The 22,168-nt window shown below is 38.5% G+C and overlaps 1 protein-coding gene across 5 annotated transcripts in view; it reads right to left on the bottom strand.

Moving 5' to 3' along the window:
* The window catches only part of LOC130916739 (A disintegrin and metalloproteinase with thrombospondin motifs 20), a 301,389-nt gene that overhangs the window by 107,509 nt on the left and 171,712 nt on the right, over positions 1 to 22,168 (bottom strand). For all 5 annotated transcript variants that reach the window (XM_057837674.1, XM_057837675.1, XM_057837672.1 and 2 more), the window contains 5 exons: positions 14,274 to 14,419; positions 11,480 to 11,661; positions 10,884 to 11,020; positions 10,674 to 10,791; positions 4,581 to 4,676 (listed from right to left, as the gene is read on the bottom strand). In XM_057837674.1, coding sequence (XP_057693657.1) covers positions 4,581 to 4,676; positions 10,674 to 10,791; positions 10,884 to 11,020; positions 11,480 to 11,661; positions 14,274 to 14,419 — 679 coding nt within the window. The remainder of the gene's footprint in view (positions 1 to 4,580; positions 4,677 to 10,673; positions 10,792 to 10,883; positions 11,021 to 11,479; positions 11,662 to 14,273; positions 14,420 to 22,168) is intronic.

Genomic DNA, 22,168 nt, shown 5'->3' with positions numbered 1-22,168 from the left:
GAACAGTAGGTGACCTGTAAATGCCCACTAAAGACTATGAATGCTCTGGTTTCAGTGCCATTGACGGCGCTAGACGTCCAATCTGCTCGAAATTAATTGGATATCTAGCGCCCTCAATGACAGCCAGTGAGAGCAGATAGAAAACCTTTTGAGCAACAAAATTCTGCGATACATATCAATTTTTCGATATATTGTCACATCCCTACTTTAAATCAGGCACTGTTGCTATTTTCACCATGGGCCAACCACCTCTGAAATAAACCATTTTCTATCCATTTTTATTACTATTATTATTATTTTTACTGCTGACATACGCCGAAGTTGCGGACAATTACCGTATATCATTGAGTATATTAATTCCAAACTCTCGTATTGAGTGCACGGCCATTAATAAAACAAATTCACACCATTAAAAGTTTTACGGCACACCACAGTGATTTCCCTGGCATTAAACACATCGTCTGGAAAACTAATATCATTTTTCAATAAATTTAAGACCTTTATTATCTGAGTTTTAAGTTCGAGACATTTTAAGACTTTTTAAGGACCCGCAGGAACCCTGCAAGTTACCACAGTACTGCATGAAAGAAATATATAGTATCTAAACACAGTACCTATACTTACTGGAGGCTACCACATAAGGCCTTATCTTCATGACATCATCCATTGCAAGTACTTTTTCTGTTATCATCATTGTATTTTCAGTATCACGTTGCAAATTAGATTATTAGGAATGTTAAAACTGAATCAGTGTCTGTCCTTCTCAAATCCACTCAAAATTTATCTTTGTCAAGTTTTTTTCCCATTGATTATCATTGTTGATCAGGACTTGGGTTGGGCATCGTTTGAATTTGAACGTTTCCGGTTCTGATTCCACATTTCAGTTCCGGTTCTGAACGAGTATCGATTTTGATTCTGCTAATAGGCAGGGTCAAAGAAATTGCATAGTTTATATTAATTTCATAACTTCTCGATTATTCTTTAAATGATATGAACTTTCAATTACCTTTGCTATTAATTTATCACAGGGTTATTTTTAACTTGTTTATAAATATAAGTATTTCAACTTGAATTTGATGAATTTTATTTCCACAGGAGTACACTTTCACAAAAATGTTAATTTTCAAAAGCTCACAGAGAAAACATTTACACATATTCTTTTGCCTATGTTTTAGAGTGTCTTATGCTGCAGGCATTTTTTGTATTGCATCGATTGTTTTAGGTGGTATTTTTACAAGTTAGTTTTAAGGGCTGACATATCAGACGGGGAGTATTTTGTCCCTTCATCTTAAGTTGACTACTTTTTAAGTTTGATTTCTTTTATAAACTGATATATTTTTTATCCGTCCACAAGATGAAGTCACTATTGTAACTCCAGACTCTACAGTTTTTCTTTGGTTTTGCTATGTGCACTTGGCTTCCCCTAGTGGTGACCTACTGGAAGCAGCGGGCAAAAAGAAAATTAGTTAGAAAAGAATCCTTGAGGTGTACAGATGCTACACAATTCCTCTGCAAAACACATTGTTGAGAACCCTTGATAAAAAAAAAAAAAAAAAACAACAACTAAGTTTGCACGTTTTAAGAGATGGTCTGATATCATTTCGGTGTGTTTATTCTGTTACTTTGTAGTCATTTATGTGAAGCAAAGCAACACGTTTTTGTGCTAAGCTAAGTTAGCCACTTCATATGATTTGCTCATATTGGAATTAGTCTTAATGTGGCTTCTTCTTCGTGGAGTTCGGCAGCTATTTTTTCCGGTCAGCGGTCAGGGCATCGAGACTTGGAATTGAAATATAAAAATACGAAACGGTTCCGAAAGAACCAGAGTGTTAGTCCCCGATCCCATCGATTTTCGATGCCCAACCCTATTCAGGACCGCTAACAATTACTTTTCCTCATTTTCTATATGAAGTAGCAATACGAATCGAGGGATGCTCAGTGGGATAAAATGTGTTCTTTATCATAAATTTTACATAATTTTTAAAGGGTCAACACAAAAGAAATGACATTTAAATGCAATACAGACTGTGAGAAGCTTGTGAAGTAGAGTAAATTTGCTATCCCCTCAAAACAACTCAAAATACTTCCATTACTGTCTAAACTCATAATAAAAAATCTTGGAGTATCTGAATTAACTTGAATTGTGCACTTCGAACTACAGTGTAAATCCAGCCATTTTGCGCTTATTGAATCAGCTGGCAGGACAAACGTGACACGGCGTTGCAAACAGCCACCATATGTTTTTATCAGCCACATGTGTTTCCTGACAGTGTGACTGGAGAAAGTCCTGAACCTCACTTGAACTAAAACGTCTTCATTTTCTTGCCCGCCTCCGTGCAGAGCTATCCGCTTTCACCCACATGCGTCTAATTAACACCTAGCACCGCCTCATTTATCTTTCTTGCGGGCGGCTGACACTCCATTTGCTTTCCCATGCGGCGGCCCTTCTTGTCTTGACCAGCCCCCAACCCCCTACTCCCACATCCAAGTTGCCTTCACATACACTAAGGGCAAGAGACAGTTAAAGAGTGGCTTTTCGACAACAGTTTATGTCTCCTTCACTGACAGCTTTCCTCCTCTACTTCATAGGTCAGTACAAAAGGGCATTTGCAGAGGGTAATGGCATTGACCTAACTAACTCAGAGGGATCCAATGTAAGCGTACACGCCTGCTTACGTGAGAAATAGTCCCATCTATAATTAAACAGTCAAAAATACAATTTTTGAAACTTCAAACATTTCTTTCCATAGGATATATTGATTTTTATATGTAAAACCTTTAAAAAGTATCCATTGTCTTAATTTTAGAAGTTAGTTAAACTTTTTTGCATAGACCTCACTATCAGTTGACGAGACAGCTCCTACAGACATTGCGCCACGGCTTCCTGTAGGGGGCCGGGCAGGTAGAGCGCCTTGGCAGCTTTCACTACGATAAACTCATACACGCTGCGTTCTAAGGTCGGATTTAGGTGGAAACAGGACAAAGGTTTTACTGCATACAAGCAGGCAGGAGTGTCTCAAGAGTGATTTGGTTGAGGATTCAAGGTAATTATAATATAAAGTATCACTATGGTTGCACTTTGAAACATGAAGAAAATGAAAAGAATGGGGAAAAAAATTAGTGTAACTTTAGCTTGGAATATTTACGTAAAATTAATCATAATTGCCCGCTTTTTTTTTTTTTTTTTTTGCTTTTAACCCAGAATCTAGACGCTTCATATCTATAGAAATTCCAGGATTTGTGTATTTATTTACAATAATTTTCAACTTAAAAAAGCTCTTTGTTTTGATATGGCCGCCATGTTGGATTCTGTATCCATACACAATAGCGTTACTTTAAATTCAAATAATAAGGTAATTTTCAACCAACTGCCCGTGTTTTGGCAAAAAAACTAGTATTTTAGACATTTCTGCGTCCATACAAAAAAAAAGGCTTTTACGTGTTTTATTTTATGTAACATTTTAATCTAAAAACGAGGGCCAGGTAGGCTGCAAGACGTGCTGAGGCAATAGTGACATCGGAATTCAACCTAAATAAGTTGTGATTGTATATAGAAAAATGCTAATTTTGCTTTTGTTGAGTAAAATTAAGAGGATTCTGCATGCTTTCCTCAAATATTAAGTTTCTAATGTGAAAATTGAGTGATTGATTAGCTGTTAAAAAGATGTCAAAATTGCACATAATAAAAAAAAAAGTTGCGACTTCAGGCAAAAACTGATATGTTAAATATTGCTATTGATCCTGAAAATATAGGTGATTATCTCTGCATTTGGTGATTTTTGTGCATCTAGCGTAGAATCTGAGAAATTTTTTTTTTCCAAGTTTTGTTATACGTATATATAAAAAAAAAAAAAATATTAATCGGGATTTTATTAGAGAAGGACTTCGAATTTTTTGATGCTGCTGCTCATGGAAAATCACATATGACTAAGGGAGGTGCCTGTTTTGGTTTTAGATCGCTAGCGGCTTTGGTTTAGAAAATATCTGAATTTTAAGTTTTTTAAAATAGGCCTCCTATGGAGTGGCAACGGGCCCTGTTTCCCGTCAAGTGATAGTGAAGTCTATGTTTTTTTGTACGGTTGTATGACAGTGAAGAATGTTAAAGGCACAAGGTAGTCTGCTCAATTCATGAAGAATATTTCATCCTTGCGACATTTTGAACTTAAGATGGAATGATTTGGTTGCCATTGTCTCCTATGAGAAAAATTCATTAAAAAATGTGTCATGTGTCGTTTCTGCTGAAATCCACATTTCTAGTTGAAGTACAAAGTTTTTCTCCAATTAGTACATTCTTCATTTCTTAAGACAAGTTTATAAGAATATCAAAATGATAACATTTTGCCCAAGCGTTTACAGCTTTTTAAGAATATTTTCTCTTTTTTCATTTAATTCTTTCTACTGGACTTCATTATAGAAGAGGATTTGTTGTGATTGTGACCTAACTGTTTTTGTATTTTATCCAGCTCTGCTTTAAATAAATTGACAAATGAGCCAACGGCATCAATTTTTGATCAGTACTTCCAAGAAAATTTCATTTATTATATATATTGCTCGAAAACCACATCCCGGCTCCGACTCACCGAGGTAGTTGTCATCTTCTGGCTTTCCGGAGTAGCTGACCTGCTTAATATCAATGTTGGTAGCACCAGCTGGGATGCGGACCACTGTGTTGTAGCCTGAAGAGGAAAAACAGACAGAAAGCATGAAGGGATCAGTCGTATTTTGAACTTTTTTTTTTCTTTTTTTAATAGTTTCACCATGCTCCAAAAGGGATGTCCGCTTTCAACCTCTGGGGAATCAAGCACTTGGAAAAATACTGCCAAAAAAAGGCAGAGTCTCAAATAACCTGAAGGAAGGCTTGGTGAAGTCTCAGAGGCCCGGTCGTGAAATAACATGTAATTATTCCCTGGACATACCTTTGGCCTGTAATTACCACACCAAAGCGGTTGTCCCACCATAAAATAACTAGGAGAACAAGCAGGTACTACAGAAAGAATAATATATACCATGGACTGTATTATGTGTTCATATACTGCAATATTTCATTTATTCCATTATTTGTTTATGTTCCACGATGTATAAGAATAAAATCTATGGTCATGTTTTCTTAAAATCGATTGTTATTTAAAATTTGAAAGAGTTCAAGAGTCCCCACAGGAGTTCCTTGTGAAATCAGTTAATGCGCTTCAAAGGCGGCTTCAGGCCGCTCATGTTGATACGCATATGGAATTTTAAGTGAAACTTGGTGCTATAAACTTTCTTCTCAAGTTATTTTCTTGTAAGAATTATAGTTAAGAAATAAATTACAAGTGCTTAGAAATACACGTGTACTTATAAATTACAATGTATACAGTATGTGGGCGTGGGTGTGCGTGCTATACATTAATACAGTTGTATGAAAACGTATCGGAACCTTTTGGAATTTCTCACATTTCTGCATAAAATCACCATCAAACGTTATCTGATCTTTGTCAAAATCACACAGATGAAAATGCAGTGTCAGCTTTAACTCAAACCACCCAGACATTTATAGGTTTTCATATTTTAATGAGGATAATATGGAAACAATGACATCAATTTGGGTGAAAATAGGAATTAAGAATGATAAAAAAGCAATAATGCGGCAAACGGAAAATGAATTGTGATTAGGCCTGTCGCGATAACAAATTTTAGTGGGCGATGAATTATCTCAAAATTTATTGCGATATGCGATATTATTGCGCCCCCCCCCCAAAAAAAAAAAAAAAAAACCTTTTTTTTTGAGCGTTTATTTATTTATTTATTGTCATCATCATCGGTATCATTGACAGTTGCAAGATGTGATATGAGCAACCCGAAAAAAACGAAGAAAAGACAAGGGTTGACGAAAGAAGCATATGCTTATCAAGTCCCGTCCCCTTTTAACCGATTTACAATAAAACAGTGAGAATACAGTATATATTAATAGATCAAGTACACCCATTTAAACACAATAAATGTTTACTTTTAAATTAAAAAACACCTTTTAAGAAATCACAACTAAAAACAATAGACCATGCCTCTTTCAAGTACAGTGGGGAGAACAAGTATTTGATACACTGCCAATGGGAAATCCCATTGGCAGTGTATCAAGTAAAGACAACAGTATTAATACCGCAAAGAAACACATAATAAATGTCTTTTTTCAAGAAAATAATAAAATTGCACTTAATAACTGAAGCATTTAGGCACATAGGTATAAAGTTGCAGTAACAGTAATTGCATTTCAACAACAACAGAGAAAAATAGACTAATTAAGTAGCAATAACAAAAATTTGGCTCCCAAAGGTATCAAATATCATTTAACAGAGGTAAAAGGGTCTCATTTCTTCAGCAATGTAGCGGATTTCACTTTCCATGAGGGAACGCTATTTTGCGCGGTGTCGTCTGTATTTCTCACATCAAGCGAATACCTCTAATTGTCAATTAACGTGACGAGGAGGCTCCGCTTGTTGCGATGCAGTTTTCTTACTAAGCAGTGAAAACTGGAGAGGATGATAGTGTTTCAAATGAGCATGTAGATTTATTCTATTGGCCATCTTTGTTGAAACAGCCTCCAGAAACATTTTGCAGACTGGCTCGTCCTCTTCCTCATTCCACTCGCTCATTGCTGTGCGCCGACAGTGCACTCGGCCCTGCCTCCATCCATTAAATGACGGTCACTCAAACTCAAACGTATAAAATGAACATACCCAGAAGTCAGTAAAACAGAGTGGCACAAGGAAGCTGAACTTTAAACAGCGCTGTCAAGCACGTCTGCCACACATCTGCCGCAAGCGCGTGCGTCACGCGCGCACGTGCACGCGAGGCGATAAATCGCAGCAAGAAAATTACCATCTTCATTTTTATATAACGCGCGATAAATGGAATTATTGCATATTGCGACAGGCTTAATTGTGATATTGGTTAGACTGAATATTTGAAAAATATTAAACATGTTTTAAAAAGTTAATATATTAAAAAATCAACAGGCAACATCTGGTTCAGAGTCGAAAGTTTCTGGGTTTAAATCTTAGCGCTTGTACGTTCCCCACATGCTAGTGTGAATGTTTTGTAGTGTGTTTGCGCTCTCCCTGTGATTGGCTGGCCACCATGTTTGAACGCTAACTCCCTCTTGCCAAATGTCAACTAGGACAAGCTCATCTTTTTTCTTAAAATTTTAAATAAAACACCATTACTACCACTGTGGTGTCTGCTTTTTACCACTCCGTTCCAAAATATAAGGAGAGGGAAAAAATGCCTGTGTGGACTTACACCTCCAGCCACACGGGGGCAGCACTTGGTCTACATTTCATGCACTTAAGTCACACCAACCTCAACGTTTTTTTTTGTTTGTTTGTTTGTTTGTTTGTTTATTAAGAATCTCTTATTTTGGAAGGTGTAGGCGATGTACAATAATAACTAAATGACAATGGCCCATACATCTATTAATTTCTAATACCTTTTGTCTTCAATCGGTCAATCACAGGTGAGTTGGAGCTTATCTCAGCTGACTTTGAGGGAGAGGCCTCGAGCACTCTTAAATTGGTCGTCAGCCAATCAATGACACGTGTAGAAAAGCTACAAACCAATCCAAGAGAGTCTGGCTGCAGCCCACTAGTACGGCACAAAAGGGGTACAAAATCATACATACCCCACTAACGAACCAAAAAAGGAAAGAAAATAAACACAAGGGATGATGATGTTGATGATGCTCAGATTAAATGCAATCAGAATTTGGCCCTGGATGAAGCACTGTATCACATTGGTTTGTTTAAAAATAGTGAGGTCAGGGCTGTCATCCGAACATTTGACAGTTTTAGAAAATGATCGGTGCCTAAATTTGGCTAAGGCCTGACTACTCATTCTGAACAATCTGAACCCATTTAAACAACAACTGACATAACATCAGATCGTCATTAGCTCCGGCAAAAAGGCTTTCATCATCAACGTGTGTTTTGTTTTTAAAGGAGGTATGAAAAAGTTTCAATCAAGGGTAAGGGCCAAGTATGAACCCTCTAAGATTTGGGTGTACACTAAAAGGTTTATGTAAGTGATACAGTCTTGACGGTTGCCTCACAGGTTGAGCACTATTTGGATATACTATAAGTCAGAGCAGCATAAAAAGAAAAGGACTTTCCTAAATGTAAATCGGAAAACTGCCAATTTTAGGTCTTCAGCTTAATATTAGGACTGGCAAACGATTAAATTTTTAATCGAGTTAATCATAGCTTAAAAACTAATTAATCGTAATTAATCTCAAACCATCCCTAAAATATGCCATATTTTTCTGTAAATTATTGTTGGAATGGAAAGATAAGACAAGTTGGATATATACATTCAACATACTGTAGTACATAAGTACTGTATTTGTTTATTATAACAATAAATCCACAAGATGGCATTAACATTCTTTCTGTGAAAGGGATCCCCGGATAGAAAGACTTGTAATTCTTAAAAGATAAATGTGAGTACAAGTTATAGTAATTTTATCTAAAAAACCCCTCTGTATGTTTTGGTTTTAATAAAATGTGCATAATTTTCAATCAAAAAATAAACTAATAGATCGCCATTGTGGAAGGTAGTGATTGAAATACACCACAAGGTGTCAAGGTTGAGTTTTAAATTAGAGATCTAGCCAAGTTTTTCAAGTGCGTTTTGCCCTCGACTGACGCCGTAGTTTCCGGGTTCATTGTACCTTACGTTCATTTGAGTGTTGACTTCACAACTTACGAGACCTTTGTATATTGTGACTAAATATTGCCATCTAGTGTATTTTTTTAGCTAAACGAAATGTTTGAATAGAGTTTGACCAAAGTCTTACTTTGCATAGCTATTTGGATTGGGAATGCCAGTTCTCTTTGCATTGAGCGCTTTTCTTTTTGTGAACATTATTTTTTTAAGAGATAGGAATATTATTTTTGTTGTGCTTTCAGTAAATAATACTGAAGCGACTTAACTGTTCCGCCCAAACGCATGATAGGAAGTTGGGCAACCATGACTGTCAGTGGTGGCTGCAAATGGTATATCTTCTCTGCGTTGTGTTCAGTACAGGATGATAAGAAAAAGATTATCTCCTGTCATTCTACCCTACCTCGCTCGCCACAATAGTTATAATTAGGGTTGTTCCGATCATGTTTTTTTGCTCCACATCCGATCCCGATCATTTTAGTTTGAGTATCTGGCGATCCCGATATTTCCTGATCCGATTGCTTTTTTTTTTTGCTCCCGTTTCAATTCCAATCATTCCCGATAATTTTTCACGATCATATACATTTTGGCAACGCATTAAGAAAAAAATGAATAAAACTCGGACGAATATATACATTCAACATACAGTACATTAGTACTGTATTTGTTTATTATGACAATAAATCCTCAAGATGGCATTTACATTATTAACGTTCTTTCTGTGAGAGGGATCCACGGATAGAAAGACTTGTAATTCTTAAAGGATAAATGTGACTTTGTATATTGTATATTGTGACTAAATATTGCCATCTAGTGTATTGTATTGTATTGTATTGTATTGTAGTGTGTTGAGCTTTCAGTAAATGATACTGTAGCCATTTAACTGTTCTGCCCAAATGGATGATGGGAAGTGCAACCATGACCGTGCGTAGTGGCACCAATTGATATATCTTCTCTGCGTTGGGAAATAACATAGGGTGTTAAGGAAAAGCTCAACCACTACCGTTCTTCCTCACATTACTTCCCACGATATTTCTAATTGTTGAGAGAGGGATTTTAAGGCTTTGGCCAATTAAAAAAAGGCTCCAATGACTGCCAAAATTCTCTCTACTCATTTTACGCTGCCTGTTAGCTCTATATATAGGTAAAACGGCACCATTATAGATTGGACGCGACATTGCGTGAGTGGGTCGTGCAGCGCATGCGTTAATTGCATTAAATATTTTAACGTGATTAATTTTTAAAAAATTAACGACCGCCGTTTACACGATAAATTTGATAGCCCTACTTTAAGCCAAAACTAAAGACTCTGGATGAATGTAAGACATTTTGTCTGTAACGTTAAATACAATTAGAAAACGATTTAATTAAAAAATATATATATATTAAAAAAAGGCATGTCCGATATTTTTTTGCCGATTCCGATACTTTGAAAATGACGTGATCGGACCCGATCCTTTAGTTATAATTGTTGTGGAAGAGATGCAAAAGCTTATGCCAATAAATAGCGCGGCCCCAATGAATGCCTGAGTCCACTCCTCTCGCTTGTCTCTGCCTCTTATCTCTCAATATACATAAAACTGCACCATTGTAGTCTGTTTGCAGCAATGCATGAGTGGGTCGTCCCGCGCATGAGTTAAATATTTTACTGTGATTAATTTAATAAAATAATTACCGGACGTTAACGCGATACATTTGACAGCCCTTCTTAATATGTTTCAAAACCCTGTGGCAGTGCGCCCTTTTGCTCTAAGAAAAGTCCCATGACCGTTACAGCTGCTGTATTGCTTGTCACTGAAGCGTAAAACTGTTTATAGAAGGAAGTGCAACTGTCCATGGAATGAATCTCTGGCAAAAGAATCACAGGTATTTTGAAGCATAGTTCTGCATTCAAGCTATGGTGATAAGGGGTTAAAATGTGGGACAATTTTGATCTTATTTATTTTCACAACACAACATCAAGGATTTTGAGGAATGGAACTCACCATACTGAGCATCGTTGAATGTCCCCGCTTGGGTTTTGCACGATGAGTTGTCTCCACCACACACACCGCATTTGTCATTCCTGGCCTTTGAGTTCAGGACGTGATCACAGCCTGCTTGCTAGAGATGGAAAAAATTGTATTGTATAAATACTATATCATCCCACTTCATATTGAGCTTACATGCAGGGGATTGCGGCGTAAACGACAAACCCTGCAGAGGCCTTGAACGCAGATGTCGTAGGTGTCCGGGCCACACGGCGTGCCATCAATGACGCGGTCCTTCAGCTGGTAATACGCCGTTGTCCCAGCAACCCGGCAGAAAAGCTTGCAACGATCGTTTAATTGTACTAAAAAGAACAAGCAAACATGACAAAGCCTGAGTGCAGCAAGCAAACTGCAGCCAAAGTTAAGACTATGGCAAAAAACAAAGGCAAATCAACGAGCAAGCATCAAATAGTTGATGCCAGCTGAGATGGTATCAACTTGGTACATATAGAACCCAGATTATACCTGATGCTTTCAATCTAGAAAGATGAGTTTTGGGACCTTAACCCTACTTAATCATGTTAAATAAATCAAAGTGGTTCATAAGCCAAAAATGATTTAACAGGAGATAGGAAAAGGCACACCTGAAAATGGCTGCAAATGTTTAGGTGTCATTATACATACACAACTGATATACTACCTTAAAAATCCATAACTTAATTTTTTAACGCAGTTCTACAACTGCTTCCTCAATATTGAAAGAAAAGCAAAATCAGAAAGCAAAAAGCTCCTCAAATCTTGGTAATAACAAGTTAACTTACTGCCGCTGTATTTTGGGACCCAGCGGACGGTTGGAGGTAGACCATTGATGTTGAAGTGCTTGCCGTCGAACTGTGAGCATTGATCTTCACGGAAGTCTTTTCGACCTCGCGGACATGGCTCGGTGTTGCAGGAACGGAACTTCATCCGTCGTCCTACGCAGAACTTACCACCATTTCTAGGCCTGAGACCCAGAAACAAAAGATCAGAGAAAGCTAGGGATGTGCCGATCTGATAACGTGATCAGAAATCGGGCCGATTATGCTGTTTTTCAGAGAATCGGAAACGGGTGAAAAGGATCGGGTGCGGGTTTTTTTTGCGGGTTTTTAATAAAAAAAAATATATTCAAGTTTTTCTGCATTATGCTCCTGCAGCCTCTCACCCTCCCTCCTGCTACTTCTCTTGCTTATCATAGCAGATGGCTTGGTACTTAGTTAATGATGATTGACATGTTTGGAGCTTTGATCTGGCGAAAGAAAGGCTAGGTAGCTCTACAATCAAGGCACAAATGTGTTAATCATTGTTTAGCCAATCTTCGTTGTCGAGAGGCTGTTCTCGGCAGTGTGAGCATCAACGCGTGAGTGAATTTGAGTGGACTCACTCAATGAATCGTTTAAAAAAGACAAGCATTTTTCTATGTTCTTCTTGTTTAGAAATAAGCATGGCTTTTCTCCAGGTTCCTGCCACGTCCCAAAAAACTGGGCATATATGGTATGCTGATTGAACACTCCAAATTGTCCGTAGGTGTGAGTGTGTGCGTGAATGGTTGTGTGTCTATATGTGCCCTGTGACTGGCTGGTAACCTGTTCAGGGTGTACTCCTCCTTCTGCCTTCGTGCTTAATGTATATGTATGGCGGAAAACACTCAGGTGACTTGAAGTTCTGCTCTGAGACCCCCATTTTAGCCAACTTTCAAAATTGTCCAATATGCATGTGTAATAATCATTGGAAAGCTTAAAATCTCGATTTTCTGGGGGAAGAACAATTTTGAGCAGGAGGGCTTTTTTTTTTACATATATTTTTTAAACAGCAAAACCTTATCTGGAGGTGAGTGCACGCGAGAACAGAATTACAGACGCCATGACTTTAACGAGATATTATCGCGTGTTTCCATCCAAAAACTCCATGTAGCGTTTATGGGAAACCTAGGACTTGAATTTATTTATTCATCTCTGTTGCTTCATTTGCTGTTTCTGATTGTGTATCATATTGCCTCTGCAAAGCCCTTTGAGACAACGTTGTTGTGATCCAGGGCTATACAAAAAAAGTTGAATTGAATTGAATATCACAGAGTGTCAAGACACAGCTGTGAATGGCCACAGCTGGATTTTTTGGGGATATTATGGGTGAAACATGGTAATATAACAAGAGTCGCGATGCAGAAATCGCAGATTTCAAGGAGTGGACGAGATTTTTTTTTTTTTTTCATATATTTTAGAGGTGCACGATAATTATCGGTCCGATAATAGGAATTATGACATCATCCCAATAAATCCGATAACATTATATATTATCGGCCTGATTAATAATATTTTTGGCACGGTGTCGGATTGTGATGTGTTTTTTTCCACTCCTGATTTTCCAGTATGCAAAGTTTTGTTACTGTCTTTGTTTTGTTCATTATAATAATGTTCATGTCATCATGAACATTCTGGTTCGGTCAAAGGCAAATCTATGATGAATCAACCACTAGTATATTTGACCTACAGGTGTTCAAAAACTCAGGTGAATATACATTGAAAAATTATATATATATTATCGGTCATTGTATCGGTATCGGCCTTGAAGAGCAGGACGTTTTCAATATCAGTATCGGTTTCAAAAAATGGATATCGTGCACCCCTAATACATTTACCCTTTTTAACTTTTTTTCAACTTTTTTTTGTTTGTATCAATTATTTATCATCTAACATATCGGGAGAAAATGCGACAGTAACAAAAAAATACATTTAAGCAATAGTTATGAGGTATATATCCGTAACTTTTTTACAGACGCCATTTTTTTCATTGTGACATAACTTGTTTCAAAGTTTAAAATATGTGAGTGAATAATTTTTCAAAGTGTTTTTTTTTTTAAAACGAAATATGAGACATCAATGAATTATTCTAAGCTAAAAACGACAGACATTTTGAATAATAAATATAATCAATTACCTTCGTTTTATGGCTGGGTTGAAACAAAAGCAGTTGCGCGATGTCTGTAAACGGGGGTTTTCAGGGTAAAACGGACAAATTAGAAATAGTTCAGGGGCTTAATGTGCCATGAATCTGCTATGGCAGCATATAGACATATTGTTCTATCAAACACAACAGTTGTTTTGGCTTGAAATACAGCAGTTTCTTTTAAAGAGGAGTGAAAGAGCAGAAACTGCTTTTTCAGTCTTGTCTGTGTTTTCCACCATATGTTTTTTTTTTTACTTTTTAAAGGCTAAAAACTGACAAAATAATCCAGAAATATAATGGCATTGCCAAAAGACAGAAAAAATACATTTTATACTCCGCAACATTTCCGGAAAAAGTGGAAGTGGAAGTACTGTAAGAAGTACAGTATTATAGCATGTTTGGAACATTTTGTTCAAATAAAAACACACACACAAAAAAAAACAACTTTTTTCGGTATCGAATCGGGACTCGGTATCGGCAGATTCTCAAAATCAGGTGACTCGGACTCGGACGCACATCTATGCGATTGGGACATCCCTAGAGAAAGCCTTTGTATTGGTTTCAAACAGCTTTGTTTTGATTCCAATTCTGTTCATATAGTTCAAATTTTACATCTTTGTTACATGTTCTTACTCTGGCTTATTGCAGTCTCTGGTGGTGCTCCGCGTCCCTCCGCCGCAGGACCTGGAGCAAGCGCTGTAAGGCCCCCAAGCACCCCATTCCCCATGGACTGGTTGCAGGTGCAGCTCCTTGTTGATACACATGCCATGTCTGCAATACTGTCAGTGATCACAAGAACACATGCAGATCATGTTACAAGGCAGTAGCATCGGATTTAGTGTAAGCACACCTGGAGGAAGTGATCCTCTTTGACTTCGAAATCCTCTGTTTACATATAGCCACATTTGAAAAGAAAGCCTAATTCCCTGTTTATCCTTGAGGGAGTGTATCCAATTCCTTCAGCTGCTCAAAGCTCCATATACACTGTAATGTAAACTTTAACTGAAAATAGACTGTGCCTCCAATAAATTTAAAAAAATCAGAAACTGAAACTACTATATGTAAAGCTATATTAGATCATACACATTATTGTAAGCGTTTGAGATGCATTTTATGATTGACAAAGTGAGGACAAATTCAGATGGAGGCATTTAGTTTTGCTCAACTATTCTCATATCAAATAATGGATATACAGGACTGCAGTCTTTTGCTATATACCATAGAACATGTTAACTCAAACATATAATCACTTTTTGTAAATTCCTGGTTAATTCCGGTCAGTTCCTATGGAAAGTGTCCAGTTTTGAGAAGTCCTGTAATTTTGCAACATTCGAACAAAGGACCAAGAAGGACTAAAGAACCAAGGTTCTCGGTAACAAACCCTTAAGCCTACATTTAGCAAGACGTGATAACAGCTCTCCTTTGTGTGTAACCAAATCCTATTCTCTTACAAAGTAATATATCAGACAGGTTCTGTTCACAAGAAGAATGCGGGACAAAACTGCGTCTGTCTGCCCAAGGAGCCCGCCGTCCAACAGCCCCTTGATAAGGAAACCCAAGAGTTGTGATAAAACAAGAAACTCAACATCAGCTGTTATTCTATTCAATGAAAAGTTTACCGGCACAATTATCATTTCCATTGGCTGGCCTCCCATCACACTGTCATACAATAAATGCTTGGCTTTAGATGAGAGTTGCTTCCGCCATTAAACTAACAGGCAAATAAAGAGCCCCATGGGAGGATATGATGCAGAGTAATCTCTAGGGCAATGGCTAATCTGCCATATAAATCCACAGTCATCACTGCAGTCAAACACCTGCACCACAGACACAATTTGGCCCCTCATTTCTTGGCGTATTTGTGTGTTTTCCACACTTGTACGGCCTAATGATGGAGTGTAAAGAACGCAATGACGCGCAGGTGTGAACAGCCGTAGGGCATGGACTAAACGGACCGCAAACCTTTCCATAATCCGGACTGCAACATCCTGAGCCTTTTTTCCCCTTCCCGACAAACAGTTCTGATGGACCACTAAAGCAGGAATGATATACAGCAGGGGTGAAAATGGCTTTCACAGCATGATAACGCAAACAGGTGTTAAGTTCACTTGAAATGCCATGTCAAATTCAAGCTCTTGTTTTCAAAGCTTTTCCAACACCACACATCTGTGGTAAAGTAGAAATATAGTTTATTCTGTACAATGATTCAACAAAAACGTTATCCTTCTCTTTTACTTTTTTTCGGACTATAAGTTGCAGTTTTTTTCATAGTTTGGCTGAGGGTGCGACTTATACTCAGGAGCGACTTGTATGTGAAATTATTAACACATTATTATATCATTTCACTTGTTATTTTGGTGTTTTGGAGTGGCACTGATGGTTTGGTAAACTTGTGAGCATGTCCTTTATACAATAGTTATCCCCCCATACTTCACAGTGGGTATGAGGTGCTGTCTACACGCCAACAAGCTGTTTGGGAGGCATGCACGGAGAAAACCTTTCCTCACTCACAATCATAAACGCAAACGTCTGGAGTTCGCCAAGCGGTATTGGGGCTTCAACTGGGACTGTGTGCTTTGGTCAGATGAGACCAAGATTGAGCTTTTTGGCAACAAACACTCTAAGTGGGTCTGGCATGCTACGAAAGATGCGCATGCTGAAAAGCACCTCATACCCACTGTGAAGTATGGGGGTGGGTCAGTGATGCCGTGGGGCTGTTTCGCTTCCAAAGGCCCTGGGAACCTTTTTAGGGTGCATGGCATCATGAATGCTTTGAAATACCAGGACATTTTAAATCAAAATCTGTTGCCCTCTGCCCGAAAGCTGAAGATGGGTCGTCACCAGTGTTGTTAATCTTACTGAAAAAAAGTAATTAATTATAGTTACAAATTACTTCACCCAAAAAGTAATTGCGTTAGTAACTCAATTACCTGAATGTAAGAGTAATTAGTTACTTGGCAAAGTAATTGGTGATAATTACTTTTTTTTTTTTTTCCTCAAAAAAAAAAAAACATTGGCCACACGATGGGAAGTTTTTTGTGAAGGTTTTTGGTACAATTGGCCCGAGCCCAATTCTTTACCCTAATTTACCCTTTACCCTGAATCAACTGTTAAAAGTTGTTAAAATTGCTCCCATTATTGCATTAGTTCCCTTCTCTCTACTTTCGACATATGAAAGTTTTAAAACTGTTTCATCAATTAAAGATAGATTCAAGTCAAGATTTTGCCAATTTAGAAGTATTTTAGATTAAAAGTTACTTAGGTTCGCTAGGAAGGTTCTCTACAACAGAGCCGTCCTAAAAAGTCTACTGCTTTAAGATGGCGGCTGTCTACTAACTCATTTAGTGCCATGTCTGTCATTTTGCATCTAGTTATATCTATGTACAGTTAATGTGATATCTACCATGTCTACCATATCTACCATAACATGCAGGCGTAGTTTGCAGGCTATCGGCTACAACATGTATTATTGGAGCTACGTAGCATCGCGTTTGCTCGGCGTCACAACTTTCTTGCCTCCTCCCTATTCCTGCTCTACTCTGTCGTCTCGGTGAGTCCGTCTCCCTCAGACTTTTCGACCAATATAGTAACGCATAGTAACGCATGCCTTTCCGTTCTCAGTAACGGTAACGGCGTTGCCAAGATGAGAAAAGTAATTAATTAGATTACCCACTACTGAAAAAAATAACGCTGTTAGTAACGCCGTTATATTGTAACGCCGTTATTAACAACACTGGTCGTCACTGGGTCTTTCAGCAAGACAATGACTCTAAACATATGGCCAAATCTACACAGAAATGGTTCACCAGACACAAAATCAAGCTCCTCCCATGGCCATCTCAGTCCCCAGACCTCAACCCCATTGAAAACCTGTGGGGTAAGCTGAAGAGGAGAGTACAGAGGAGAGGACCCAGGTCTTTGGATGATTTAGAGAGATTCTGTAAAGAGGAATGGCTGAAGATCCCTCTTTCTGTCTTTTCCCATCTTGTGAAACATTACAGGAGAAGATTAGGTGCTGTTTTGTTGGCAAAAGGGGGTTGTACAAAGTATTAACACTAGGGGTGCTAATAATTGTGACACACAATATTTGATGTCAAATAATTATTTCTTTATGTGAGATTTTTTTCCCCACTGAATAAATGCACTTGTTTGAAGGTTGGATTTTCTCTGTTTTTCCATTAAGGTCCCATATTATTTAGGAAAAAAAAAAATAGAAGCTAAAAAACATAATTATTATAAATCCAATAACTATGGAGGGCACTGTATGTATTAGGCTCGAGCGTATGACGTGGCACTCGCGAGGTTTCCCCCCCATCGCCATATTGGAAGCAGGAAGTTCGGTGTCAGAACTCCGGGAAACATAAACAGTGAGGCATTTCGACTCAGGTTGCTCTTTAAAAATGATTGGAAATTAATGTTCGGTAAATAATTGCAACAACCGATCGAATAGAAAGGATAATGTACAGCTCGACGGAACCCCATTGAGTTTCTTCCGGATCCCTACATGGAGAAAAGGCGAGGGAACGCTCATATCTGAACTTACCAAACGTCGAAGAATGACATGGGTGGCCTCGATTAGAAGGAAGGGCATAACGTTTGATTCTCCAGTTACACACAGAGTTTGCTCTATGCACTTCCACTCCGGTAAGTTAATTTCGTTTGTCTACGCAAATTTCGGTAACTTTATGCCCTAAGTCGGCCTGTTGTTAGCTATAGCTACAGCTAAACAACTAGCATGCATATATGTGCGTTGTCTTCATAAGACATAATTCCTGTCGTTTCTAAATGAAAAAGCTGTAACATGTTGCCGTGAGATAGTGGCAAAGAATTTGTACACAGGCTACATTGTCTGCAACAAATCTGTTTTCTAAAACACAGCATTGATTTGTCACTTAACTACCACAACTCAGCACAGCACAAATTCAGATGTTCATGACAATGAAAATGTAAACACACATTGCCTACCTTTGCAAGAACGATGGTTTTGCCGTTTGCTACGGTCATAATGTGCAGGTCCTGCACCGATCCGCAGCAAAACTGTTTATAGCTTTGTAGCGATTTGTAGTTTCGGAATTGCTGATGAGTGTAGTAACTTACACCAAAAACTAAATACAGCATAATGTCCATTTCGCGTAGTGGTGGAAGCTTGTCGACATCTTTATTCCATTTGTGTTCGGCTTGCTCGTATGGGTCAACATTGTTCACATCCCTCGGTTTGCTCACATATCTGTCCTTCGCCGTGATAACAAGTGTGTCTCTGTATCGAACTGGGAAGTTTTCCTTTTTTCCATCTTTGGCACTCGTAGTTAAATTGTATTTGCCGTTAAGTTTAAATGTCCCGTGATGCAGACATGCTTCCAATATGGCTGCGTTGTCGCAAATCTCGCATGATCCCGTGTTGCTGTGACGTAAACGCTCGAACCTAATTGGATTTTATCAGGTAAATTTCCCCCCAAAGATGCGACTTATACTCTGGACCGAATTATACAGTGGGGCAAATAAGTATTTAGTCAACGACCAATTGTGCAAGTTCTCCTACTTGAAAAGATAAGAGAGGCCTGTAATTGTCAACATGGGTAAACCTCTACCATGAGAGACAGAATGTGAAAAAAAAAACAGAAAATCACATTGTTTGATTTTTAAAGAATTTATTTCCAAATTAGAGTGGAAAATAAGTATTTGGTCACCTACAAACAAGCAAGATTTCTGGCTGTCAAAGAGGTCTAACTTCTTCGAAAGAGGCTCCACTCGTTACCTGTATTAATGGCACCTGTTTTATCTCATTATCGGTATGAAAGACACCTGTCTACAAACTCAGTCAGTCACACTCCAAACTTCACTATGGCCAAGACCAAAGAGCTGTCGAAGGACACCAGAGACAAAATTATACACCTGCACCAGGCTGGGAAGACTGAATCTGCAATAGGTAAAACGCTTGGTGTAAAAAAAAATCAACTGTGGGAGCAATTATTAGAAAATGGAAGACATACAAGACAACTGATAATCTCCCTCGATCTGGTGCTCCATGCAAGGTCTCACCCCGTAGCGTCAAAATGATAACAAGAACGGTGAGCAAAAATCCCAGAACCACACAGGGAGGGACCTAGTGAATGAAGTACAGAGAGCTGGGACCACAGTAACAAAGGCTAATATCAGTAACACAATGCGCCGCCAGGGACTCAAATCCTGCACTGCCAGACTTGTCCCCCTGCTGAAGCCAGTACACGTCCAGGCTTGTCTGCGGTTCGCTAGAGAGCATTTGGATGATCCAGAAGAGGACTGGGAGAATGTGTTATGGTCAGATGAAACCAAAATAGAACTTTTTGGTAGAAACACAGGTTCTTGTGTTTGGAAGAGAAAGAATACTGAATTGCATCCGAAGAACACCCCTGTGAAGCATGGGGGTGCATGCTTTGGGGCTGTTTTTCTGCAAAGGGACCAGGACGACTGATCTGTGTAAAGGAAAGAATGAATGGGGCCATGTATCGAGATATTTTGAGTGAAAATCTCCTTCCATCAGCAAGGGCATTGAAGATGAGACGTGGCTGGGTCTTCTAGCTTGACAATGATCCCAAACACACAGCCAGGGCAAAAAGGGAGTGGCTTCGTAAGAAGCATTTCATGGTCCTGGAGTGGCCTTGCCTGTCTCCAGATCTTAACTCCATAGAAAATCTGTGGAGGAAGTTGAAAGTCCATGTTGCCCAACGACAGCCCCAAAACATCACTGCTCTAGAGGAGCTCTGCATGGAGGAATGGGCCAAAATACCAGAAACAGTGTGTGAAAAGCTTGTGAAGAGTTACAGAAAACGTTTGGCCTCCGTTATTGCCAACAAAGGGTACATAACAAACTATTGAGATGAATTTTTGGTATTGACCAAATACTTATTTTCCACCATGATTTGCAAATAATTTCTTTAAAAATCAAACAATGTGATTTTCTGTTTTATTTTTTCCACAATCTGTCTCTCATTGTTGAGGTTTACCCATGTTGACAATTACAGGCCTCTCTAATATTTTCAAGTGGGAGAACTTGCACAATTAGTGGTTGATTAAATACTTATTTGCCCCACTGTATATGTTTTTTTTCCTCTCCATTGGGCATTTTATGGCTGGTGCGACTTGTACTCAGGTGCGACTTATAGTCTGAAAAATACGGTAGTTAGGATCCCAAATTTCGTAGCACTTAAAAAGAAAATGCAGCACCTTAGGAACCATTCAGAGCAAATATATTTCACTTTTGAAATACACTAAATTTAGCCCATTTTTTTCTCATTACAAAGATCTTGCTAATAGGTGCACAGTCCCATCACCATTTTCCCTCCCTATACCTCCCTTTTCTCCCTATGGAAAGTTGTATGGGCCACCGCAGCGCAGCAAGCCCCAAAGAAGTGTCAAACATGAGAGGGGGTGTCTGTCAGAGAGTTCCAAAGCCTGTGTAAGCCTCTGAGGCATTCCACTCCCTCTTCCCATCCCTCCCTTGCTTGCTCCTTGTGTTTACAAGCATTGCGCTTGCCTTCAAAAGCTTATATCTCTAAGAAAAAAAGTGGATAATGGGAAGTAAGAGAAAAAAAAACATCTGTGTAAGGCGACGCCTGTGTTGGTGTCATGAGCGGAATCCACAGGAGAGTGCGACAACCTAACGTGATGTATGTGTTCCATAAGCACTTACAACTTACTTACTTACAGTGGTGACTTAAGATGCGACTTTTTTCCCCCATGTCAACTCTCAAAAGTCAAAACACGCATATCTGCAATCATCCTCTAAAACCAAACATCACAAATGCACACAAATATATTGTTTAGTTTAACAGAAGACTCCAGCTGAGTGGCAATAAACAGCTTGAAGCCTCTATTTTTAAGAGTTGTGGACAACTTGCCAAACTGCAGCTTTGTTGTGAAGCGAGTTGAGTTCATTGCTTTCATGCAGAGCTCTCAAAATTTTGCTTTCAAGTCAAAGCAAAGAAGTGATCGCTAGTATCTCACAGTACAACTGTGAATCTTGATAAGCAAGACAAAGCAGTGACTCAGTTGCGCATTTGATGAATGTAAATGACAGCAGACAGTAAGTCTACAATTGCATCGAGGGAATCCTGAAAATGATACACACCTAAAGTTGGTTACATACAATCACGAACTAGCATCTTTGATAATGTGATCTAATAGAGCCAGGGTCCTCAATTAGCGGACCGCGGTCCACAACCGGACCACGGCACAACTCTCTGCAGACCCAGAGCAAATGGCACTTAAAAAAAAAACAAAAAACAAAAAAAAACAAACAAACAAAAAAAAAAACACACACACAAAAAAAACTAGGGCTGTCAAAATTATCGCGTTAATGGCCGGTAATTAAATTTTTAAATTAATCACGTTAAAATATTTGACGCAATTAACGCACATGTCCCGCTCAGACATATTTAAATGACAGTATAGGGAAATGCCCACTTGTTAATTGTGTTTTATGGAGTTCTGCCGCCCTCTGCTGGCGCTTGGGTGCAACTGATTTTATAGGCTTCAGCACCCAGGAGCAT

The sequence above is a fragment of the Corythoichthys intestinalis genome, chromosome 5, assembly GCF_030265065.1.
Source record: "Corythoichthys intestinalis isolate RoL2023-P3 chromosome 5, ASM3026506v1, whole genome shotgun sequence".
NCBI lineage: Eukaryota > Metazoa > Chordata > Actinopteri > Syngnathiformes > Syngnathidae > Corythoichthys > Corythoichthys intestinalis.
Note: the sequence above shows the minus strand (reverse complement) of the source record. Positions and strands in the feature narration are given on the sequence as shown.